Below are 26,856 nucleotides of genomic sequence, written 5' to 3' on the forward strand. Positions count from 1 at the left end.
CCATATGCATTTCAATCATGTTTTGCAAGCTTCTGATAAGTAGTCTATCATTTAACATTAGGGATATGTTTAGTGAAATATAATATTTTTCAAATACACAACAGAGTAGTTTGATTGTGGTCACACAAGCATACTAGCAGACATCCAAACCTCCAAACACAAACCTTGTCTGTTTCTCTACACTCTTAGAAAAAAGGGTTCCAAAAGGGTTCTTCGGATGTCCCCATAGGATAACCCTTTTTGGTTCCAGGTAGAACCCTCGGGTTCTACCTGGAACCCAAAAGTGTTCTACTTGGAATCCCCAAAAATATTTCAAAGGGTTCTCCTATGGGGACAGCTGAAGAACCATGTAAGGTTCTAGATAGCACCTTTTTTTCTTAGAGAGTAGTGTAGTGGCGGGGTGCATGAGTTGTACTATATGTATCCCTTAAGGTTCACATGTGCAAAGACCATTAAAACAAATTCCTGCAAGGAATTTCTGACTCTCACATCAGCTTGTAAAGGCAGTGACGCTGTAATAAAGATGCCCTTAGAAGACAGACCCTGATTTGGACTCTTGCTCTGTTGACCTAGTCAAAAATCACACAGGAGAAGCCGTAGCCTCCCTTTTGGATGTAGATAACGTCAGACTGCAGGATACAGAATGCAGCTCTGAGTGAATAGGGGGTTCTGTCACCGAACCACTCCCTGCCAATTACTTCGATGTGCATGGTCCATATCAATTTCTTCCCGTACTTTGGCAGCAAGTCACAGTCACCCATTATCATCCAGTTTGTAGAGCAGGACTTGAGCCCCGTGGCCAGGGGAGATGCTGGGACATGTGCCCAGGCCATAGAGGCATGTGGGGGAGGGGTAGGGAACCAGGTGGTAGTGGGGTATCTCCTCCAACCCAAAGGACTGAGAGCAGCAGTCTGCCACCACCACCTTCACACGTTTCCTTTCTGGGTAGAGCAGCCGCTGCCCGCCTGAGCCCCTGTCACAGGTCCCCTGCCTCTCCTCTTCCTCCTCCACCTCCTTCTCCTCATGGTGGATCTTCCTCAGAAGGTTGTTGATGAGCACAGAGCGTCGCAGGTACGCTTCAGGGTCCTCCAGGAATCTCAGCTTCTCCAAGGAGAGCTTGAGGATGCAGCTGCGGTCCTCCTGGCGTATCAGGTGCTGAAGAAAAAGAGGTTGTGATTATGAGACAGACACATCTAAAGTGTCATGTCATAGAACAACAAATTGATGTCTGAACATGTCAACACAAACAAAGCAGTTCGTACTTTTTGAAAATATCCATGTAGGTCGCCATGTAAATCCTCCTCTTCCGCATACTTCCTCTTGAAGTAGGCAACTTTCGACGTTGTTGAATGGTTTGATCTCTATTCAAGGGAATCGACTTCTTGAAGCACAATCAGGAAAAATGCAATTACAACCTCGATAAAGCTCTCCCTTTGAACACATTAGTGAGGAGAGATTATGTGGTTAAAGGAGTGACACAGAATTATATAACAGCCCCAGCAGTAGTGGAGTCATATCCACGCCACGGTACATTACCTGATGACAGCCCAGAGCCACAAATGAGTTGTCTGACTGGGGTCCTGATTGCTTGGGATGCTCTCTGAGCCTCACACATTGCCTTCAGGGGCCTATAGTGGAGGAGAATGAGATATAAAGAGAAAATAAGAGATTGGAGAGACACCTGTTTTATTAAAGTTGTAAATCACACACAACATGTTTTAATCTGTACCTCAAAATAACCATAAAAAAAATATTCTGCACAATTTGAAAATATGGGTTATGTTTTCTCAGCTGTCATCTCACTGCATAGGCTATTTACCATGGCCAGATTAAACACATTCTTTTTTAAATATCACAACAGCTTCTGGTCTTATTTCTGCAGCATGTCTTTGTAGGCGAAGCTGAAATCTTTACAGCCATTGCCATTTCCCCACACAAGGCTATTTACAAAGAAATTGGGTTGAGTACATGCGTGGGTAGTCTGTGTGTATCTGTGTGTGTGTGTGTGTGTGTGTGTGTGTGTGTGTGTGTGTGTGTGTGTGTGTGTGTGTGTGTGTGTGTGTGTGTGGTGTGTGTGTGTGATATTGCACTTATTAGTGAATTTTCAACTGAATGACACCTGCTATAACACGTTATTTTACTCCCACTGCAGTTAGGCACAGTGGAACTGTGATATTCCTATTCAAGGTATAAAACAAAATACCTGTAACACAAATAATGCATTCACCTGCTTGGACATGTGAAAAAAATATCATGCAACTGATTGATCTTTATGATTATGTTGATAATGAGGATACCATGCAATGATGATGTCTTAATACTACTTAGCTATCTCTATCAGTTTGGAATGTCACCTATTTGTAAGAATAACCCACACATTTGATCAAATATAATCAATCAAGAAGGAAAATTACCTTATGATGGCGATCTCCAACAATTCATAAAGCACTTCAGCAAATCAGCAGTCCTTTTATATGTAGGCAGCCTTTGAGGTAATGCGTTCTTCTGGATGTGTCTGTCCAATGTGTGACCGTCCGTTGCTGCGACATTTACCGTCTGTGCCAATTATCCCGCTCCAAGCTCTGGCTCCAAGCTCTGCCTTAAGTTTGCGCTTCACACCCAGTCACCGTATCTTCGTTTAAATAATCCCTTCAGAGTACGAAACACTCCTAGGGTCTTAAAATATCCTTTTCTGTGCAACAAGCAACAACACCATTCTCTCTACAACCTCATTGGTCTTCGCCGAAGCAGATGTTTCCTGTTGCTAGGAGAGTCACTAGGCAATGATGACGCTTCATCATCAGGCTCCATTATTTCTCACATCCTCTAAATGTGCTCCTTGGTTTCCAACCCCCCCCCCCCCCCCCCCCCCCCCCCCCCTCTTTATCTTATACCTAGGTGTCTCTCTCTCTCTACTTTGGTGTATGGGCAACCTATTGACTGGATGAGTAATTATTTGATGTCTGATTTAAATGTAGGCCTAACCTTTCTATTTTACAGCTGCTATGATAGCCCAGATATGACAAATAAACAATAGTGCCCTATTCAACTTGGCTTATGTACAAAACATAGAGCTCTCGTTTCCCCCTCTTAAACCTGGAATTATTAACTAAATCAAGCATCTGCTGGATTTCATTTATCTCATCCAAAAACACTTAGAAACCACAAGATTCTATTCCTAATCTTTCATAATCCTGCCTGTGAGCCTGATGATTTCCTTAGTGTTTTGGGCAAGGAGGTATTACAACTGAAAACCTTTCACACTATGGGACCAACTATGTACTGCTGATGACCATCATTAAGACACAGCCATTCTCAGAATTAAGGCATCTTAACAAACACGCTCAGAAGACTTAAAAACCAGATGGCAGACAGTTTTACTACAACATGGACCTTTATTTTATTAGCAAGAACAAAACTAATACGACCAGTATGTACAAAAGTACTATCTATGTCATTGTCATTCTTTGCATGCATGGTGCAGGCACTGTGTATATAGGCATGAGAACAAATCAACAGTCCGTGCATACAGCTGCATCTCACAGGAACATTAAACATGGTTGACTATACACTCATGCTCATTTTTATGCATCTATTTCTATTTTATGCATCTATCAATTTCACCCCATACAGGCATCAACTCTTACCCTTACGATACAGGCACTTCATTAGAATCTCACTGTGTGGAAGCTGAAAACTAGCATGCTGTGGTAGTAACATATACTTCAGAGGGCATCTTAAACATTTAAAATGTCAAAAATATAGAGGGATTATGTACAGCAACTCTTGACATGCATACAATACATCATAATTGGTTCAGCCGGTACAGTAAATAACATCTTATCACTGTAATGGTCATTCTGGAATCATTGGTCAAATCATTAACCATACAAACCTGTGTTATAAATATGACATGAACTGCACCTACCAGTCATATCAGGTTAGGTTAGAGTTCATCCACAGAGCAGAGGAAAGTCTCTCCAACTGTGGCATTCATAGTTTGTCATCTTGTAATGAAAAGCTCATCATCAAACGTAGTGCTATACTCTTCCCTGAATCAGTTACTTACTAAGTCAATGTTCTCGCTAAAAGTGAAAAAAAAGTGGTTTTAACCTTTGATACAAATGTAAACGTTTGACCAACCTGGGCAATTCTAAGACAGCCATTCAGTTCCAAGGAAGCTCAAATATATTTCTCCATCCATTCTTCTCATTGGAAGAATTCCATATGTGATGTAGGGGTGATTAGTTTGATTGGAGGAAATGGACAAGTTCATATGTAGCACAGCTCTCTAATTGAGTCAAACCCTGGTGTTTTGATTAAGACTATGATTCCCCTGTGCAACCCAAGGGACCTAATTACATCTGTTGTCTATCCAGGAAAACGGAGTGGTTGTGAAGGTTGCAGGTTCAATGCTCCATAACACCCCACAGGTCATGGACCATGGATAATTAACTCAAATGGCAGAGAATAATACTGATTTACATTCCACCTCAGTACTTCATTGAACAATCAATGACTGCTTAGATAGAGTTAATCAGACAGGCCCCATAGGAGTCCACAAGCCAGATACTGACTGAACTGTAGGTACACTAAGTTTGAAGACCAGTGGACTAGAAGGCCAGTAAACTGCTGTCCAGGGAGAGGTGCTTTGCAAAATATGCTTAGTAGGAATACAGTTGCTCTAAAGTGAAAATTTAATATTTTTTTAAAATCCATATCCTCCTTGGTGTGAGAAGCCCTCGACCTAGGGTGTGTAATAAGTGTAATCACCCAAAAGCAGCTACTGCCATAGGATATAATGAAGCTGATGCAGACTTGGCCATGAGCATCAGCATCATCATCATCACACTGTATGGTCCAAGGACTGTAACTACCAATTAGCAGAGAAAAATAATACACTGCCAGGGAGGGTCATTCATGGCATGATGTTATTAACAGATGCACTGGGATGTTTAAAGCCTATTTTCAGCTCAGCATGGATGGCTGTTGAACTTAACTTTACCCTGGGAAGTCACTAAGGGCCACTAAGTGAAGAGACTGAATCTGTCAGACAGAGTGGACAGATGTTCTCATCCAATAGAGTAATATAAAGAGTAATAAAGAGTCCTTTAGTTACTTGTCTGAGAGCAGGTCATGTCTTACAGTAGGAGAGGAGGAGTAAAAGTTGATGAAGATACAAACACGTGTGATAAAGAACAAAACGCATGCTCATTCAATGTGAAATTACCCTGAACTATACAGTTTCAAAACCTAGAAAAGTAGAAAGCAGGAAGAAATCTATCAAAACTGTTTTGAAATCCAAATGATTAAATGTATGTGTTTGGAATGATACAAAATAACAAAGATTTCAGTCTCCCTTTTCCCTCATAAAGGAAGAAATCATTCTAAAATATTTGTTTTCTTCACCTTGAAGTGTGGCTGAATAAAGTACGATAGTAATTCATCAAAAACCATTGTCCTTGGACAATCATAACAGTATACTCATTTTTGTATGATACAATGTTTGACATCTTCATATACATATACATATACAGAGAAGACCAACCAAACTTCTAGCTGTCTTTGACAACACAATGTAACTATAGTTGAAACCAATACTCAATAACCTTTTCTGAATTTAAACTTATAAAACCCCATCGAATAAATGCAACAATTTATCTTTTCTGTATATACATATCGGCATAATTGAAGCACTTTGTTTTTTGCTTTGTTTTGCTATGTAATATCCTTTTTTGCTCATCAATGGTGTAAACAGGTGTGTGGAGCTGTAGTTTGCAGATTGTAGTCATGATGGGGCCACAGTAGTTGTGTTGAGGCTCTCCTGCCTACATAGAGCAGGTGTCTGTCTGGGGACTGGGGACAGGATAACTCCCTCCACTTACCGGGAACAACCAGCTTAGTAACTAGGGGCCCGATTCCAACCCGAGTTAAGAGTGCATAAATGGAACGGAAATCCCTTTTTATGCACTTTTCTCTCTATGCGTATTCTGACCTTGAAATTAAGCATGAGAATAGCGTGCTATTCACCTGCTATTCGTTCAGGGTGGAGATTGACTAAATTAAGGCGTGGCTGAGGTGTGTCTACTGATACGCGATATTCTGACCTTGACTTAATTCCCTATAATAATTTAATCAACTTTGCGCGCAAGGAAACTATGAATCAGGTCTAGCGAACCTGCTGGTTCCAAGTGGAAAAAGCTACTTCATTTTTTCCAAAAGAAATAACACCATTTTCCATGTACTTTAATTTACAACTTGATAAGAGCTATTGATAAGAGCTAGGTATATGAGCAAACTGTTTGGATAAGGAAATTGTAAATATAAACTACACTTGTTTTAGATCTATTTTACCTTATAATCGCTGGGGGAAAAATGTGAAACCAGTCATATGGCAGCAAACTGAAGCATATCAACATATCAACTTTCCCACTGTAAAGTTTATGAAATGCTGTGCCATTATGCAGAATTTCAATTGTACTGCCTTTTAACTTGCAGGGATGGGCACTCTCGAATGTCTTAATTATGGGCTACCTCAACTTTCTCTGTCTCCTATTTCTATCATGTTAAATATTAGACACTATCAGCATTGACTGTCAGTAGAACTAATAACAACAACACACATTCTCCTGCCAATTTACTGTTAGTTCCCTCAATTGGTATAGCCTACATTATCATTCCATTTAATTACATTGTTTCGTTTACCTTCACCTGCTTCCTCTGTAAACGCTGCCACGGCCATGTGGTTGTTGCTGAGGATCATTAGTAACAGTTGATAATATAAAAATATATATGTAGGCTAATTAAATCATTACGGAGCAGGGCGCAGACCAAGCCGTAAGTCGCATGGCGCAATACCTGGCCGTGTCATCACACAGTTCCATGGTTAGTGCAGGCAATAAACATGGGTATAGCCTACTATTGTACACTATTCTCCCTATTATAATTCTATGTACACTAATCTTCCAACATTACCACGGGTTAACAATTTTAAGAATGAATCAAACCACCGTTTTCTTTCTTTCGTGCATAAAGGCTCTCCAAACCTGTTTTTTATGATTCATAAATACTTTCCTAACCCTAAATAATCTACAAGATCAGAGTATTTTTAAATCTACCAATTGGTGCTGAAACAGAGACGAATATGCATATATTTAGATGGTGCATATTTAGATGGCTTTCTTTCATTGATCCCTAATATTCTGAACCGTTCTCACTATATATTCTAGTGAGTCTGTCGACAAAATTCAAACTTAAAGGTACACCGTATTTAAAAGGATGGTTTAAGATAAATGTACAGAAAACCCTATTGAATGAAAACGTGCAAGGGAACCAAACCTGCAAATCCCTGTTCCCACCTTCATAAGGTAAGTCTGAATACCAACTACTGAGAAGTGCGTAGGAAAGCGGTGAGTAAGAAAGGCATAATAAGTCGGAATTGGGCCCTAAGTGACTGGGTAAGTGTTGGGGATTGCTTCCCATCCTCTCCATCCTGGCTTCTAGGCTTCCAGGAGGACGTGCCAGCGACAGACCTGCTGGCCTTTACACTCCTTCATGTCCAGCCAGTGCAGCTGCTCCTCCTCCCCGCTGCTGTTCTGGCCCAGGGCGAGCCAGCCTACCATCTCCTTACGCTTCATGCTGCGGCGGTTGTAGATGGACACCATGAGGGTGACGTCACACAGCTGGAACAGGGCAACCTGGAACACAAAGGTCTCCTTGTAGACGGGGTTGGGCTGCCCCCGCCGCACTGATGTCTTACACCTGGAGATCTCCTGGCCCACTGAGTTGAGCAGAGTCAGCTTCCCATAGGTGTCTGAGGAAAACAGAAAGAAAGGAGAAAGGCAAAGATAGAGGTAATGAAGTCAAGAGGGATAAACAAAAAAAGTATGATTGACTAAGTCATGATTGCATGGGGGTGCATTCTGTTTAAGGGCCATTTTGATAGGGTGTATGTCACAGGAGGTTGGTGGTACCTTAATTTGGGAGGACGGGCTTGTGGTAATGGCTGGAGCGGTATGAGTGGAATGGTATCAAATACCGCAAACAAATGGTTTGATGCCATTCCATTCGCTATGTTCCAGCCATTATTATGAGCCTTCCTCCCTGAGCCTTCCTCCCCTCAGCAGCCTCCTCTGGTGTATGTTTGTATAGTTTTGTCTGTTTTGGACTGTCATTTCTCACCACTAGAGAGCAGTCTCACTGAGGTTATGGGTCATGTGGTGGGTCAGGTGTATAAGGTCACCGGTAACCAGGTAGTGGTCATGCATGGGTGAACAGGAGATTCTTTTACCGCTATTCACAAGATTGCCTTTAACACAGATTACTGAACCACAAACCATCAAGGTGAATCATCAAGTATAATGTGTCATCATACTCTTTTATTCATTACATCACCCAACAATATATCTAAGTCTGGACATTACATAATTTAGTCCAAATAAAATAAAATAATTAGCGGCAGAGGAGGCTGGTGGGGGGAGCTATAGGAGGACGGGCTCCTTGTCATGGCTGGAATGGAGTAAATGGAATGGTATATGGAAACCATGTTTGACTCCATTCCATGAATTCCATTCCAGCCATTACAATGAGCCCGTCCTCCTATAGCTCCTACCACCAGTCTCTTCTGTTTAGGGCATCAGAAACATCACTCATGCATCAAGTGGTGAATTGGAACTGCCCTTACAATCTGATAGTCTGTATGTATAATGGTAAACATGGGTGTGTGTGAGGGTGTTTGCTCACCGGGCGGCCTGTTAATGGCCAGGTTGCGGAAGTGGCTTCCCTTGATGAGCTCCACAGAGAGGCGTCCGGTGGTGGCGTTATAGGACAGGCCCACCAGCAGCTCAGGGACGCCCCCGTGGGTTAGAGACTGGGTGGAGGACGCACTGTCACTCTGGGACACCCCAGCTAGACTGACCTGAGAGTCAACACTCTGGAGCACAGGAGAAAGATACACACATACAGTATAAGTTTACATCGTATACAGTAACATGTTAGCAGTGTTTTGTTGTGTCTTTGGGTGATGTTAGGTGTCTATTCTCTCACCTTCATGTTGCTGCGGGGCTCCAGCACCAGCGTGGTGTCCATATCTCCCCCCTCTGGGCTCAGCCCCTCAAGGCGGACCACCTTCTCACCCATCATGCGCTCGCGGGACATCCGGCCCCCCAGGGCGTAGAGCCGGAAGCGCAGGGCAGAGGTACCCAGCTCTGAAGGCTCCAGGTGTGAAAAGCGGAAGGTCTCGTTGAATTCGGGCACGGACCCCTTCTGGACGGAGGTCTTATGACGCTGCTTCTTTGCCGGGAGCAGGACCACGTGCACCTGCCACGAGTCCATCCCACTGCGCCCTTTGTCTGGGATGTCCCGCGCGGTCACAACGGTAACAAACAGCTTCTGAGAGGCGGCCTTGTAGTCCAGGGTGACCTCGAGGTCACCACATTTGGTGATAGGGGGGCGTGAGGTGGAGCTGGGGGGGCAAGGGAGGACCTCCTCTACAGGAAGATGCTCCTGCTGAGAGGAGGGGAAGCAGAAAACACAGACAGTTGCTGATATATGCTCCTTGCGAGAAGCCAACATATGAAATAGTCATCAATGTCATAATTCTAATCACATACTGTATTTGCTGTGTGTGTATCAGGCAAAGATAGAGGATGGTGTTGAAGAGAAAATTGACGCCAGCCAAGCAGCGCTCATGCGGTCAGTAAACACAGCATCGATTGGGTCACCATGTTGACAGAGCAGGCGGAGTGTTTGTGTTGGCACGGCAACCAGAGCTAAGATAATCGTAGTGGCGGCTACAATATACTGCACAGATTAGGCGACATGAGCTTCTTCAAGCTATATCCCTCCCCAACACTCCCTTCATTTACTGACACGACAACCTGACGCTCAAGGTTAGCCACGACTCAAATGATCCAAAACAAACAATATACAATGATGCTAACAATTTGCTTTCCTTCACGTATATCTGTATGTGTTGTTCCATTCACATCCATATATATATATATATATATATATACTGTATATCTCTTTCAATACATGTCGAAGGTATCTATTAGCTACCATCCACATACCAGGTTCTATTTGACAAAGTGAGTTGGATAAAAGGTGAAACAAAGTTAGTGGGATACTCATGCACAGATTGCTCCCCATTTCTCTCACACACACACACACACACACACACACACGCACACGCACACGCACACGCACACACACACAAGCTGTCGCAAAAGCACGTCTGGGCCTGGGCAGACAGTGAAATGGAAGCCTGCAGTGCTAGCCAGCATCACTTGCCCACTCGCTCTCACCTCACTCCAACTGGGCGCCTAAATCAAACATGACACATTAGTGCTTTAGCACAGTAGCACACAAACACAACGCTTATGCAAGTATTAGCAATACTCAGTAACGCTTTACAGCAACAGGTTGTGCCACATTTCATCAATATTTATGAGGCATAAGGAAGGAGTTATGTACTGTTTCCAATGTGCCCCTGGGCCTCATGTCAGCCTTTTCTTGGTATGCCCAAAATTCATCTGACAAGAAAAAACTGTGGGACAAATACAAAAGATCTTCTCCTTGTCAGGTTCCTCATCAGTGTGGCATGATGGACATAGCTGCCTCTTATTGCCAACCAACATTTCCCTTGAGAAAAAACCCTGATCAGGAAACCTTGGTTCACCAGGCCCAAGGTGACAGCGAGAGCTCGTTGGCTGCAGTACCTCTGGGCTCCATGTGGAGGAGCTGTCTGTAGGGTCGTTGTTGTCGTCACCCTGGTTGTCCACGGCTGTCTCCATCTCAAGGCTCCCCTCGGTGGCCTGGCGACTCATGTTGGGGGCCGGGCTGCCCCCTGTGTCCAGCGAGCCCTCCCGTGGTGGGCCGTCCAGACCCTCAGCCATTTCCTGGGACCCCAGGGAGCCCAGCTTCTCATCCCCGTACGACAGGGGGTTCTGGTAACTCAGCCTGCTCACGTCTCCGTCCACGTCTGGGGACGATCACAGCAGGGCTTCATAAAGACACAATATCACATGGAAACATACAGCACACACTCACACTGAGATATTTTGTATGGTATGCAGTCTGAAATGGAACAGGCTTCCCTTAATAAACATATCTGACAGAACAGACTTCTGCAATTAAACATTGTCATGAAACATCCTTGGGATATGAAATACAAGCCAGCCCTGTGTGTATAACATAGTAATTGAATGCATTTTATAAACATAAGCAATATAAAGCCTCCTATTTGAACAGAAATTGCATAACTTTTCAGAAACCTGTTCCTTCAATTAGTGTGGCTGGTATGGGGCTGCACCATGAGCTGATCAATGGCAATTACCTCCAATTCCGTATCATTAAGGGCAGACCGACAGTTATATCAACGACTACAGAGAGTGATCACCATGGCAACAGGGCACAGTGTGACTCATCAGTGTGTGTTGTGTGTTCCCAGGGTCGATCAGACCACTAGTTATATCATAACACCACCAGTCACATGCTCGCTGGAGGAAGGAAATGTGGTAGTTATTATGAATCACAGGTAGTTATTATGAGTCAAAGGTAGTTATTGTGAGTCACAGGTAGTTATTGTGAATCACTGAGGCATTGTGAACCCCCATGACAGGATGTCAGTCATACAAACAAATGGATTCTTTGTTCAATAAAATAATTGAATTCAATAACAGGGGCTTGATGAACACTTAGACTTTAACTGTATTCTTTATGTACCAGTAACTAGTGGTGGGAGAGGGGGTTGGGTGGGTAAATCCCCCCTTATCTTCCAGGGCCATGACATCTGTATAATGCCTGGGTCTGCTGTCACCACTTACACTGCTAATTCTTATAGCCTGACTTGAGTCCAAACAAGTCACTAATTAATCTAAAGACCCAGAGCGCTCTCTCACCATCTCTGTGTTGATCCCTCACAGAGTGGGCCAATCAAGCTCAGCCTGAGATGTTTACAGACAGCAGTCTGTGATGAAATGTTATTTTTGGGCTCTGGAGCAGTGGGTTGATTCATTTACATCCCATTGGATCAGATTAGAGGACATGTTTTGAGTGTGTGTACAGATGTAGGATCTAATTTTGAGCCAGTTTGCTACAGCAGGAAGATAATTCTGCAGCTACAGGAAATGTGAATTATTATGTGGATTATAATTAATGGACATTTTTGTAGGGCTTGATACATTTCCGTAAGAGAAAATCAAGTCTGAAATGTGGAAATTACAAACTTTAGAAGCCTTTCTAAACCTCAAATACACTACAAGTTTCAAATGTCCTGCGTTGCAAGAAAGCTCTCCTGCAACAGGGTGATCCAATTTAGATCCTCCAATTAATCTGTACTCTGTACTGTGTCAGAATGTGTGTCTCTGTGTGCGTTATGTATGTGTGTGTGTGTGTGTATGTGTACCTTCGCAGTCTGAGGGCTCTGTGCTGCCCTCCTCCTGGTCAGAGAGTAGGCGGGTGAACTTGTGGCGTTTTCCCGGTGCAGCCTGGGCTACAACCTCGGTGGTCCCTGTAGAGCGGAAGCTCTGAGAGCGAGACACTGAGATCTCAAACTGCTTCACTATCTCGTCCTCGCTATCCGATGAGCTGGACTGATCCTCACCATCCCCGTAACTGTTCACTGGATGGACCAGAGATCACACAAACACACACACGGAATACAGAGTTCACAAAGAGAAGGAGAAAAGGTGCAGGCAGGAGAGCTACTATAGAACCTAACGATTATAGTAGGATTATAGTAGGATTATAGTAGGAGAGGAAGAGGAGAGGAGAGGAGAGGAGAGGAGAGGAGAGAAACACATCAATAATAACAATGTGAATATGATCACATCAATATGTGTGCTTTTTAAAACTACTGCTGAGGGCAAGACAAACACAGGAATTAATTCAAAGAACATTTGATAAAATGATCACAAGCATGACCCGCATATCCAAATTAGATTGTCCTTGGCAGGTGAGTGTTGGATCACTGGGACTTTAGTGTCAACCAGTGATCTACCATGCTATGAAACCAGAACAAGGAGAGCAGGAGAGAAGTGCCAGCTGTACATCCCCATAGCGTTACAAAACAAATTAGCTGTCACCTGTTATCCTTTCATACACTCTCTCTCTTTCTCTCTCTCTCTCCCTCCCTCTCTCCCTCTCCACCCTCTCTCTCCCTCTCCCCCTATCTCAAAAAAGCATTTAATCTGAACACCATTAGTTCCACCAGTGATGGCCAGAAAGACAGTGAGTAACTTGGTTATGTAAGTGTCTGTTGACATATTGATTGAGGCTGTAATGGAGATGTATCACATGTCTCTGGCCCCGTCTCCCTCGTCAGTGTAGGTCACCCAGTACACCACCCTCTTTACCTGAACCATCCATCACCATGGTAACCCGGGATGGCTCTAGTGAGTGGGCGAGAGGCCGCTGATTGATTTACTGTGGCCCTGCCCACCTCGTGTTCAATGCGTCGCCAGGGCTGCAGTACCGAGAGCCATCTAACCCTTAGCCTTCTAATCACACAGGAGGGTTGAATGGCGGAAACCGGTTACCGTGATTTACCGCCCAAAACCACAGACAGGTCTACATCATCCATCACATCATGGTAACTTTTTTTCTTGTGACAGGTAGGCCTATACTTGCTGCAGCGTAGCCTATGTTGCAGTAATATGAAGACCGAATGTGCATCTAATTTACCCATCTCCATCTGGCTTTCGGGAGTCACATTTTTTTTTAAATTTTTGTAAAGATTTTTTTATATTTTTTATTGCAGCTGCAGAGTTTTAAAATAGCCTATCACTCGAATATCGTTGCTTTAAATCAGTGTACACGCGAGCACTCTCGCAGCCATTCTCTCTCTCCATCAACTCTATTCAAATTGCATCCAAAATAGATAATCCTGTTCTAGATTGATATATATAGCCCTCTATATATAGATTTCCTAGCCTACCTCTTCCAGGTAATAAATTCAATGCAGTTTTAGCCTAATATTTAGCTAACTAATGATGGGTTATGCATAACAAGCGTATAATTTATAGTCTCTGTCTCTTGCGCAATACACAAACACCTGTGCTCCTCTGGCCTCTCTTTAAAAAATGCTTCTTAGCTCTTGGAGTCCCATGCAGGAAAAGCTAGACTAGAATAGCTTGCTGGACATTATTTCTTTGCATTTCTTATACCAATAGACTATTCTAAGATGGATGCAAGCTCTTGTTTGCTGAATGTTAAATACAGCAGCCAATAGAACTCACGGGTAGTTTGAAAGAAGAGCAAACGCGCGATGGCGGTAGGCTATAGCATTCATTTATTCAGACCCATAACCATTCAATCTTCGTGAAGAGAAGTGAAAGCCGTCTGCATCTAATTCTAGTACTATATATTATATTAAGCATGTCATTAAAATGATGAAGATGAGGACAAACTTATTTCATTTAACTGTTGTAAGCAAGGAACGAATGAAAAAACAATAGAGAGAAAGAGAGAGTAGGCTATATATAACAACATTAGGGGAAATATTATAAAAGGTACATATGAGTCAGCCTACCACTAATTATACAAATAGGCCCTATTATATTTCAAATGTAAAATCTAATTAGCTAACCTACACTTGTAGCTTTGTAGGCCGCAAGTGCTGCACCCGAATCACATGTTCTCTTCTGCTTTATCATGGTTTGAATGATGTAAGTAGTACTAAATCCAGTCCATATAATAAAGTATAATACAATACAGTAATACAGTTCACACTAAAAAAGACTAGCCTACTGGAGCTAGTTTCATTTATTTACCCAAGAGAGCATATAGCTAGCTACATCTATCTGTCACACCCTGATCTGTTTCACCTGTCCTCGTTATTGTCTCCACCACCTCCAGGTGTCGCTTGTTTTCGCCAGTGTATTTATCCCTGTGTTTCCTGTCTCTCTGTGCCAGTTCGTCTTGTATGTCCAAGCCTACGAGTGTTTTCCTGCTTTGCCTTTTCTCCTTTTTCTAGTTGTCCCGGTTTTGACCCTTGCCTGTTCTGGACTCTGTACCCGCCTGCATGACCATTCTGACTGCCCTGACCTCGAGCGTGCCTGCCACTCTGTACCTCCTGGACTCTGATCTGGTTATGACCTTTTGCCTGTCCACGACCGTTCTCTTGCCTATTCCCTGTGGATTTATTAAACATCTTAAACTCCAACCATCTGCCTCATGTGTCTGCATTTGGGTCTCGCCTAGTGTCATGATACTATCGGCTTTTATATTTTTCTGTCGTGCGTAATGTGCAGTAGCCTATATCATATTATGTATTGGATAATGGCACAATAATTTGGGCTTTTTTGGGCTTGGGCTCATAAAATGTATTTAATGTAGGATTCATAAAATGTATTTAATTATGGCTCAACAGACTCAGGTAGCATCAGGTTTGAATTTTCATGCTGATCAAAGCTCTTATCAAATCAAATGCATTATAATGCTTTTGAATGACACTTCCGGTTTTGGCGGGAAATGCCGGGTTACCCGGGAGAAAAGTGATTTATCCTCTGGATGGAACGTTTGTAAAATACCGGTAAAATATTCAACCCTATCACAAAGTCATCACTACTGGAACATACTGACCGCAGCTCCCTGCCACTCCAACCTCAGTACTCCACCATTACATCAATCACTCCAAGGCTTATCATTCCTGTGCCCAGGACCTTTACCACATCCTAATAGTTATTCTTGCAGAGCTCTCATCACTTCACTAAAGCCTAGTGAGTGCACAGAAGAACCCTCAAAGCAGGTTTCCATTTTAAAAAACATATTTGATTCATGCTCATTTGACCGCACTAAAAGATGGGAGAGAAAATAAAGTGAGAAGGTTCATCTCCACAATGCTGAGAAGACCTGTAGGTGCAGGCACAGAGAGCTGCACAAGCACATCCATCAAGGTATGCAAATTAATATGGTGGAGGGCCACTCCTAAAGTGAATGACCTTGAGAGTATTTGTCAGTCCTCTCAGTCTCCATGTGACAGCCGTAGCACATGTTGGAGAGCTCATTTAGACGGCCACTCTCAGAGCCCACGTCTAAAAGTAGGCCACTCTCAAGTGCCTACAGTATAGCAGAGATCCATACAACTCTCACTCAACAGTGTGTGGGTGTGTGTGTGTGTGCATCCCTCAGAGGTCTGTGTATCTGTCACCCACGCACTTACACACGTATTCTAACCATCCTTCCTGTAAAACACACATCAGTACAGTACAATGAGGATTCACATAAGAGTCTCTCTATTCACAATCTTCAAGGTGATGTGTGACATCACAGTATGTCACAGCATAACAGACTGAATCTACTTCTGATATTGACCCACCCAGTGTGATGAAAGATAAACGCTTTACCTGCTGTGCCAGCCTTACTGGAGTGCCATGAGGCTGCCCAGCTCACCCTGCTCCCCACCACCTCACTCTCCTCGGGTATGATAGACAGACACTCTGCAGATGGGGAAGCCCCAGAACAGGAGCTGCTAGGCCTACTCATGCCCCGTAGAGCCAGCTGAGCCTGGAGGGCCTGTAGCCTCTGCTGGGGGTCCATGGAGGACACAACAGCCCTGGAGGTCTGGGACCCTAAGTCCTCCTGGAGCTCTGAGGGATCAGACACCTCCTGGGTCTCTCCTGGTGAGGGTGCTGGGTCAGCAGACACTCCCTGAGACTCCCTAGTCTGGCCCGGTCCCTGGCCCGAGGGTAGGAGGGCCGCAGACAAAGACTCCGATACCTGGACGAACCATCCTTTCAAAGAAAGGATCTCCGATACAGGATCATCTCGCTTCATCTCGTAGCAGCCACTGTAAACGACTGTTACTTCAGAGTGACATGACTGCAACGGCTGACTTGAGTACAGTATCAGCCGAAACTCTGCCTATCCAAGCAGGAGATGTTTGCTCAAGGGACTGAACGACCAGGAAATACCGGAGCCAAGAACACCGCCCTCTCCAACCACAGAGAGCCTAACGTTTACCTGGGGATTATGGGAAATGTTTGCAGTGTTTGACTAATGAAGAACAAAGCACAGCCTCCTCCCTGACTGAATGATTAGCATTAAAGGGTACCATTGTTCTACTACCGTATGTTTCAAGATAAAGTGACAGCATTTCTACAATTTGTGAGAAGAAAGAAAGAGAGTGAATTACATGAATATAACATATTTTCCCCAGCCAGCCACTCTCTGGCCTCCTACCTGTCTCCCTGCATTAGGCCCGCTCCCTCCCCACTGACAGTCTCTCACCTCCAGTCTCCATCCCAGGGCCCACCCCTCCAACTGGTCACCCAATACCAGAAACCCTACCTCAGGACCCAGAGTGCAGACAGACCACACCCCTCTGTCTCCCGTATTCCCCTGCCCCAGGCTCATAACCCCTAGGCCCTAGTCAGGCACCATGCCAGTCCACTCACCCAGCCCCTGGCGGACTCCGGGCCTGCTGCGGGAGCGTTTCCCGCGGCCGTGCTGCTCCAGACAGGGCAGACCCCCAACGCGGGAGAAACACAGCTTCTTATTGATGAAGAGGAAGAGGACGGCCAGAAACACCACAAAGACACCCACCGCAGACAGGAAGCCGATGGCCTCTGGGGTGACTGTGAAGGAGAGAGGACACACAAAGACACACTGATCAGACCACATAAACAGACAGCCTGAACACACACACACACACACACACAGTCATACACACAGGATACACACACAGACAGAATGGGCAACACTTTAGTAAGAGTTTCAGTTTAATTAAGCTAACAAGGCAGAAGTTACATATTCTGGTTGTGGTATCTGCCTATTGAATTTTAGCGCAAATATACATACATTTGTACATGTTTCAAATAATAATACATTTGTCTGCAATACATAAGCTTATGAAACCTTCTTGGGATTTAGCATTGCATATTGAACATTCTGATTCTGATTCAGGGTTGTAAGTGTTACGTAACTTGCCATGTATTACACAACTATTTTGAAACCACTCTAATAAATAGTCAAATAGAAGGAGTAGTTAAATATCCCCCTCTGCCTGAGCTCAGGTTCAGAATCCTGTCCTTCTATGGGCATGTTTAGTGAGCTGTCTTGTGAAGGCCATGAGGAGGACTTGTGTACTAACAGCCTCTTTACACTACACTAATTTGACAACACAAAACCAGGTCCAGGAGAGATACCTGTGAAGTGTAAAGAGACAGACCTAGATTCAAATCTCTTGTTAAGAGATTTTTCCCACACAACCTCCTTCTGAGTCACACATGAAGCAGGAATGTGGCTTTGGCCACACGACATCCAAGGCTAGTGTGAACAGAAAAGTTGCACATCGGATGTTGAAGATAGGTAGATCTCAGTGAACATATTTTACTGATGTAAATGGCCCCTAAGAGAAAGACAGAAAAATAGAGTACTCCACTCCACTCTCAATGACTCCTCCAACCAATGAATACAAGTACAGTACAAGAGAGAGCCATGTCTTTCTTTGTGGTTTCCATGACAACCTCCAAAGTGCAATGGAATCCATAAAAGGAGAAGTAGAGCTTTGCCATGACTCTATGCCCTGGAGAAACACCCTCTACAGATGATATGAAGTCAACACTACTGGGAGGATTACTGTAGGTGTGCGTGGGTGAGTGTGTGTACGAGACGCTGAAGCATGTAATACAATTCCTTCATCTATTTCATTTCTCCATTATTCAATGATGCCTCTCGTCATTCTCTGTTCTGTTGTACTACTCTTCTCGCACTGAGCCTCTGGATCTGCTATTTCCCCAAGGTCTCTCACTGTGGTCTGTTACACATCCACATACAACAACCAGAGGAGATTTGTGGTGAGACCCAAAACAAGATAACTGGGGTTTCCTTCTCTGCTGCACACAAAGGCTCCACTATGTTTCTCTGAGAGCCCCCTGTGTCCTCATACAGATGGACAGGAAATGGACCAGGGTCAGGGGGTTGGGGCGACACCTGCTCCTCCCACAGAGCCCTCAGCAGGGCAATCTGCCTCTACCACACACACACACACAGACACACACACACACACACACACACACACACACACACACACACACACACACACACACACACACACACACACACACACACACACACACACACACACACACACACACACACACACACACACACACACACACACACACATCTCTTATACACATCTAGATGTGTATAAGAGACAGCACACACACACACACACACACACACACACACACACACACACACACACACACACACACACACAATCAGAGCCAACACTACTGACAATATCATCTGAGTCTGGACTAGGAAAACAAACCAATACCAATTCAAAAGCTGCATTTGAAACAGCAGGGAGATGAATGATACCTAGAGTAGTGCCGAGCCAAGCAGAGAGGAAACCTAATTATCCCTGTTTGACTTTACACCAGACTGAAAGACAGTGTGAAGTTCATTTGTTCAGCTCCACTATAAGGTAATCTAAACACCACTGTGATCATTCTCACACTAATAAGAAGCTCTATGGACTGATCTCATCATCATGTAGTTGAGGTGCAATTTTACCATGCTTTCAGTCATCCGTCGAATCTAACCCTGACTTCAAAGTGTTCTCTCCTCTCTCTGGTTTCATTTCAACGCTGGGTGGGCAGCATAATAATCAAGCTAATGTTTTAATATTCACGCAGAACCACATTGACACTCCAGCAGGCATGCTCTTACTGAATAATCAAACAGGATCATGCACAGACAGACATTAACATTCAAACGCATCTCCCCACTCACATCAAAATAAATCTCACATACCCAGCTAGTTCACAGCCCTCCAGCAGAATGAACAGAATGAACCAAAGCAACATCACTCAACTAGACGACTACAGTAGAATCAGATCGTCTCGCTACAAAGGAAAAGTCTTGAAGATATGGATGTATTCTCTGCTAATGAACTTGTTTCAGGAGAGTGAGACTTGGAGTAGACAGGTGTGTAATAGAGAGAGGGGCAGGGCAGTGAACAAACACTGGTACTGTATGCTGTCTATTGGCTGTGTGATTGTGTGAGTGGTCCTATTGTTTGGGGTAGCAGCTGTAGTTGTGCCAAGGTACAGGACTGTGTGTGTGTGTCCAGTCTCCAAGCCTGATCTTTATTATAAAATGTACTGCTGACTATGTAGATTGGCGCATTGATGTTGAGGTGAGGACACCAACATGTGTTTGTGGTACACACTGTGCCTGGGAGAGAGAGATTCAGTTTCTGGGCAGGGGGTTGAAGAACCCAACCCTTATATACCACATTATGTTTTCTTCATATCCACTATGTTTTCTCCTTAGTTCAAACCCTATGACCACAACGCCTATCTCACAGCTCAGAAACACCTGAGCATCACAGCAGTAGTTGGTTTCCTTGGAAACAGCCCAATGGCTCTGTTGAGGATAATGTGATGAGTGTCTTTGCCCACACACAGAGAAAGGACCCATGTTACCATGGCACTGCCAGTCAGTCTTGCCATGATTGGTCAGGAGGACAAGAGCTCTTCAGTGATGAGGTGAGTGTGTTAGTAGGGATCAGAGACAAAGGGCAAGGCCCAGAGAGAGTGGGGACCAGGAAGCACAACAATAGTCAGGGGGTTGTGATTGATAACAGTCATGAACATGTGGGCTATAGCTACTGTATTGTATGTGCTGTGTTATTCTGTCTAGCCATGCATATGAGAAGAAGGTAATACTAACGTCAACATAGAATAATCTTGACGCAGGGAAATAAGTAAGACTGAACATTCACATGAATGATCAAGGTCTTCAGTCCTGTTTCAATAACCAATATCAAGAGCACTGTCACAATGTTGATGTGCAGATGCCCTCTGCTGGTTCCATGAGGTTGTGCATGAATATTCTGCAGACTGAGCAATTTCATGTAGCATATGCAACATCTTGAAAGACAATACAATACAAAGTTACACAGAGCCACCGACTGGAATGAGGTCACAATCTACGTGAATTCAAATAGAGGAAATATCTGTCTTCCCCAAACTGCTCTGTCTTTGATGATTTAGAAAGAGAAGGTCCTAAACCCATGAGACTAAAGAGGATAGCGCCATCTGTTGGACAATTTAGTCATGGCATTCAACAGAACAACCAATTTATCAAATGACTCCCAGAGGTCTGCGGAAATTAACCTTCTACAACGGGAACCTTTCATTTTGTTACATTACTATCAATGTAAGAAAAATATCTGCTGTTTCCTCTGATACAAACGGTATAGAGGTCCAAAGAAAGTGTAAATGTCAAGTTCTCTCATCTTCAAACATTTGAAAATCAATCAATCAAGATTTTTTTTCCTAATCAGCCGATATCATGTTCATACATCTCCCTATCAGCCGGCACAAACTAGACTGAGGATATACTGATGAAATGAAAGCAGCTCAAAGGTCCTGGCTGAGTGGAGTAGAGCAGGTTCTGTCCCTGTAGAGGGGAACTGTGAGTCTCTAGGTCCTCTCTCACCCTTCATGTCTCACACTGAGCTTCCAGTTAGAGTTAAATCTAGCACTCCTGCCCCCAGTCTCAGTTCAGTTATGTAGCACTATATTGCATCACTCCAATATGGTATCCTTCCGCGTGGCAAGATAGGATTTCATATTGGAGTTGTGTACCGGTTAGTGTTGATGCTACTGCTGACCCCCTTAAATAGCTGCCGCCACACTACTTCCAGCTCTTCCTTTTCTTGGTTCATTCCAGAGAGGATTTGCTTGGTAAGAGCTCTACGTTAGCATGTATTAGCGCAGAAGTATACCCGCAGCTATTCAATAGCTTAGAGCAGCTAGCTAGCCTCTCCATCTAGATGGTCTGCTGTCCCCCCACCCAGTTTGGCTTGTGCCATCTTGTTTGGGTTTTGTCTTTGTTTTTATTTCTTGTGACAGCGTACAAACCTAGTCGATACTCGGTTTGGTCGACCAGTATAGCGGCGCTGAGAGTTTGTCTTAGTTGTCTGTTTGACTTGTCCGTACACCGGAACCCTCACGGTTTTAGTATTGGGGTTCAGGGACCACGCCTACCCTGCAAGATCAAGAAACTATGTAAGCTAGGTTTCGCGGCGCACCACGTTTTCATCTCTCACAGGGTGCAGCCATCTTGCCTAGACTTTTGTGTGTTCCACGGTGAACAAGTTTTCAAAGTAGCTAGCTTAACAAGAGGTGACCATTGCAGGACTAAGCACAGTAATAAACACACTTTCCTTAAAGTCCCACAGAAGGTGATCTTCCTCGGGATGTCCATAGACTCGACTCTCATGAGGACACATCTCCCAAAGGTGAGAGTAACAAAATCCTATCCTACCTCAACCKTTTCTGGCTCGGATGAGCCATGTCGGTGTTAGAGTGCCAACAGTTACTCGGCCTACTGATGGTGGCTACCCTGTTGGTTCCTTCAGGCCACTCCAGCAATGGTTCAACTCCCACGTCCGTTACCCAAAACAACACAGACACCGTCAACTGCTGGTGATGAGTGCATGTTTGAGTGGCTATCCTGCTCCTTCCTGTAAAAGGGGGTGGGCCTGATCAGAGTCCACCGCAGAGAGCTGGTGTGCGCTGACGCCTCTCTGATGTGTTGGGGAGCCGTGTTCAGTGGCATGGCAGCCAGCGGCCGCTGGAGCCCCCATGGTGCCTCAATGTGCTGGAGCTCAGGTTGGTTTGCCTAGCTCTCCAACAGTTCCAGCCCTACCTGGTAGGACAGCATTTCCTGGTTCAATGGCTTGGGAGCTCTTGCCATGGGCCCAAACCCGCTTGGCATCGCTGCAAGCAGAACATACAGTATCCCCTGGGTCCTGAACAATGCAGCGGACATGCTCTCTCGGCCTGTCGGAGGGGAACTAGAGTCTACACCCTCAGGTGGTGCTAGTGCTTTGGTACAGGTTCGTGAGAGCACAGGTGAACCTGTTTGCAGCTCAGGAGAACACTGATTTCCCCAGCTCTTTCTCGATGTCAGACCCTACAGGCCCTCTGGGTCTGGATGCCCTAGCTCACGATTGGCCGGCAACGACGCTTTACGTGTTCCCACCATTTCCCATACACTAGACAGGGTCATCTTGATGGGCCACCAGCTGCTCTTGATAGCTTCATGCTGGCCGAGACCACCATGATTCAGCCTCATGTTGTCCCTCCTCTCATGGACTCCATGACAGCTGCCCCTAAGGCCCGACCTGCTCTTTCAGGCTGGGGGGACACTGTAGCATACGCACTCGCACCGTTTCCAGCTTCGGGCTTGGCCTCTGAGAGGCGTTAGTGGACCAGTCTAGGCCTTCAGGACAATGTGGTGAACACTTTGCGGAGCGCCATGGCTTCTTCCACCAATGCATCATATCAAATGTGGCGGGGCATATTCTGTACCTGGTGAGAGAGTCATATGTGCAAACGGTTTTACGGTTTTCACAGTCACAGCTCGATGCGGCATCCACATTGAGAGTGTATCTAGCCGCAATATAGGCATGCCATGATGACGGCCAAGAGGTACTATCGAGTCAATGTTGCCCCCGCCAATGAGGTCAGGACGGCTTTGCTGGATGCTGCCTCCGCTTCCCTGAGTCGGGACGGAGGAACACCGCGACTATGTCTGCCCTGAGCTCAGTCCTACAGGACTTTGCTCTCTGCCTGGCCCTTACCTAGTTCACAGATTAATCTGGTATTGTGATACCATAATGGAGTGATCCAAGATAGTGCTACATAACAAAGGTTACGTATGTAACCATGGTTATGTGAGCTATTGGATCACTTCAATCCTCTTTGTCTGTGATCTACTGCGCCTCGAAAAAGGACAAGGTGGAAGTAGAGCGGCGGAAGCTATTTAAGGGGGTCAGCCACAGCCTCAGCACTACACGATACACTGGACTAATCTGAAATCCTTACTCAGAATGTATACTGCCGCGAGGGAGTATACCATATTGGAGTGAACTAATTATGTAGCTCACATAACTGTGGTTACATACGTAACCTTTGTTCTGTTCTCAACCTATTTCCTTCTCCCTCCCTGTGTTCTGTCTGACTCTACAAGAACTAGCTCCCTCAATCTCTCCTAATGTTCTTCCTGTCCAACTGGGCTAGGCCAAACACCCTTCCTGAATAATGCTCTCAGATGCAATAACATGGAGCGAGGTGATGACATCGATCAAAAAGTCTAGACTGCCTTTCCACTGGTGTAAGGTTCAAACACATCTAAGATGAAAAAGTGTTGGCCCAATTTTTTTTTGATGATTACCAAAATAATTAAACAAGTCGTGTCTGTGAACATCTGACTTTTCATGAAACTATATAGATGAATATGCTATATTCTGAACAGAGTTTACAGACTACAGTAAACAGGAAATACTGTACATGAATAACACATGCACACACACATGCACACACGCACACACACTGTCAGTTCCAGGCCAGCCCTGTCTGCCCAACATGGAGAGAAATGTATGAATTACGCATGGCCCTGTAACTAGGCCACCATTAGCAGCAGCAGCAGACACAACAGAGTGCTCTGTACTTATTCAACCATATTCTCCAGCTCAGAGGAGCTCCTGCACAACACAAAGCTCTGAAACATACAGAGATAAGAGATCAGAGAGCATCACTTCAGTCTCTCCATTGTGGGAACTGAGAAAGGAGGTTGGTTACGACTGAGTTAGTATACAGTACAGTATGTCTAGGTTTTCCCAGGCTTTGTTTTGCAGTTTGGTGAGATATGGTTCCAAACCAGTTGTTCAGGGATAGAATGTCCATTGGAGAGAGTGGCCACCTCTAGGGATATGACCCAGAAAATGGATCTAAAAGTATGGATGCATGTACAGACTTTCTAGTCTCACAGTAAATCCGCATATAGGGTGTCTCGACTCCACCCACACCGTTCCATGAGTTTATATAAACACGATTAGGCATTCTTAATGAATATACTATGAATGAAAAAGCAGGCACACCCCTCATGAATGTCCATGCTGGCAACTAGAAATTACTATGTCTTTCTAAATGTCTATGTTTGGCAAGTGAGGGTGAGTCCAACTGCTGGTGAGTTACTCCAACAGGTTATCTGTTACTTCATCACGACAATGCAGGGCCATTCAGCTTTGGTACAACAGGCTATTGAAATAATGTGACAGAATAGTAAAGATAGGTCAGTTGTTAGATAACTTTACACATTTAATAAGGCGCTTATAGCGTGTGTGTGTGTGTGTGTGTGTGTGTGTGTGTGTGTGTGTGTGTGTGTGTAGTCAGTTAGGGGATTCTACCATTCATTGAAGTCCATACAGGCTCCTGTCAGCCATTATTCAACCTCACAAGTGGTATCCTATTCATGGCCTGATTTGTATAAACTAATGTTGTACCTTGTCAAATGTTGACCTAGATTAACCATTCCATTGGAGATGGCAGGCTATATCAAACATATAACTTATGTGTGCCATAGCCTACATAAAATGCAAGTACTGATCTGGGCGCAGGCCTATCCTTTATTTCAACACTGAATCGAGTTCTAATCATTTGCGTCATAATTTAACACAAATAGCCCTCAGAAAAGTCAATAATAATGACTGAAATGGCAGGTCGTCACAGGAAATATGGCAAAGGGGAATTCTCAACATATGCCAACATACAATTGCAGAGCACAACATGCGTGTTCAAGTCGTAGCTGAAATAGCGGAATTATAGCCTATTATGTCAGCCGACGCAGCCAACACAATTATATATTATATCACTGTATCAAGCAGTGTAAAATGGAAACATTGTAGCCAGACGCACCAAAAAAAAAGACAGCTTCAATCTCAACCGCATAGCATCTGCAACAGCAGATTGTGAAATTAAATAATTGTACTAGCCTATCTCTTGCCTTTCCTCTGCTATAAAAAAACAAACAAATTTATTCATTTTCTCTATTGGGATACTTACTATCTGTGGCCATGGTTGAGTCTGTTTAAAGTCCGATTTAGATGTGAATAGGATTAACGTTGCAGTGGCATTCCCGGTGGCTCACATTGTCCATAGATTGCCGCACGGATAGCGGCGGGAAGGGGTATACTGGCTGCCGTGGGCCGTTTCCTCGCCTCCTTCCGCAGTTGCCCAGCTCTCTAGCCGCATTCACGGTTTAGACTCTTCCTACCACCCTGACGTTTCGCCAACACACCGTCCCTCCTAGCCTCAAAACAATGACGTGCTCGCCCCCATACCTCTCCCTCCCGTCTCTCTCTCATCTTCTCACGAGTGACCTTATGTGCACCTACCTGGCTTTGACCAACAGAGCACAAATTATTTTCTTTCAAATTAAATAAACACTTTCGTGACACAAATGTACTTGGACCAGGTCGGTCTTGCTAAAGACACGTTGGCCAAGTGAGTGACCTAGATAGATTATAGGATAAATAAATGACTCGAAACAATTCGACATAATTGAAAAACGATAGGCTACTACTTACCGCGACTGGGAGTGACAATAGTAATGATCGAATTCCTTATTTAAGTGTACAAAACCCACAGTTACTGGCTGATACTTATGGTGTGTCCTGCCTGTCCTCTTCTCCCGCCTCTGCACCTCCAATGCCAGACTAGTTCTCCATCCTCAGTTAGCAATTTACTGCCAGACTAGTATGTTACAGCACCCTACAACCCAGTTAACTCCATTTGATGGAAATATTAGCATAATTGCAAATTGTAGTCTAAAACGTTATTTCCAATTCATCTGAAATAAATATTGGAATTGAAAAAAATAAGCATGTAGTGAGTGTGTGTGTGTGGTAGGCTGCCCTAAGGTTGGTAGCACATTGGTTATCCAGGTCAGGCATTGTGGTGGTGACACGCATCAGCATGTAATGCAGAGATTGATAAAACAACTGAGTGTAAATCTGATTTGGGGATTAGATTAGTGGTTCGTATTCTC

The 26,856-nt window shown here is 44.3% G+C and overlaps 1 protein-coding gene and 1 long non-coding RNA gene across 4 annotated transcripts; both read right to left on the reverse strand.

Moving 5' to 3' along the window:
- Window positions 1-881: 881 nt before the first annotated feature.
- LOC111968338 (uncharacterized) lies at window positions 882-2,757 on the reverse strand. Its single transcript, XR_002877871.2, has 4 exons — window positions 2,415-2,757; window positions 1,537-1,628; window positions 1,263-1,381; window positions 882-1,155 (listed from the first exon to the last, which is right to left on the reverse strand). It is a non-coding gene; the product is annotated as an uncharacterized lncRNA (long non-coding RNA).
- Window positions 2,758-3,375: 618 nt separating this feature from the next.
- syt16 (synaptotagmin XVI) lies at window positions 3,376-26,128 on the reverse strand. 3 transcript variants are annotated; one of them, XM_023994421.2, is made up of 7 exons: window positions 25,872-26,128; window positions 17,397-17,633; window positions 12,407-12,622; window positions 10,719-10,981; window positions 9,046-9,507; window positions 8,743-8,932; window positions 3,376-7,813 (listed from the first exon to the last, which is right to left on the reverse strand). In XM_023994421.2, the coding sequence occupies exons 1-7, from the start codon at window positions 25,882-25,884 to the stop codon at window positions 7,500-7,502; spliced, it is 1,695 nt and encodes a 564-aa protein (XP_023850189.1). In that variant the 5' UTR covers window positions 25,885-26,128; the 3' UTR covers window positions 3,376-7,499. The 3 variants fall into 3 exon arrangements, with proteins under 3 accessions (XP_023850189.1, XP_023850190.1, XP_023850188.1); XM_023994422.2 differs by having other exon boundaries at window positions 17,397-17,576; window positions 25,872-26,127; XM_023994420.2 differs by lacking the exons at window positions 17,397-17,633; window positions 25,872-26,128 and adding an exon at window positions 16,347-16,865.
- Between the last annotated feature and the right edge of the window lie 728 nt (window positions 26,129-26,856).

The sequence above is a fragment of the Salvelinus sp. IW2-2015 genome, linkage group LG9 (assembly GCF_002910315.2).
Source record: "Salvelinus sp. IW2-2015 linkage group LG9, ASM291031v2, whole genome shotgun sequence".
Classification (NCBI taxonomy): Eukaryota; Metazoa; Chordata; class Actinopteri; order Salmoniformes; family Salmonidae; genus Salvelinus; species Salvelinus sp. IW2-2015.

Coding starts and splice junctions, on each gene's coding strand:
- syt16 (XM_023994420.2), bottom strand. CDS start 16,776: ATGAAGCGAGATGATCCTGTATCGGAGATCCTTTCTTTGAAAGGATGG. Junction 12,623..16,346: donor CAGTAAGGCTGGCACAGCAG/GTAAAGCGTTTA, acceptor TGGTCCATCCAG/TGAACAGTTACGGGGATGGT. Junction 7,814..8,742: donor GGCCATTAACAGGCCGCCCG/GTGAGCAAACAC, acceptor TGTTTTCCTCAG/ACACCTATGGGAAGCTGACT.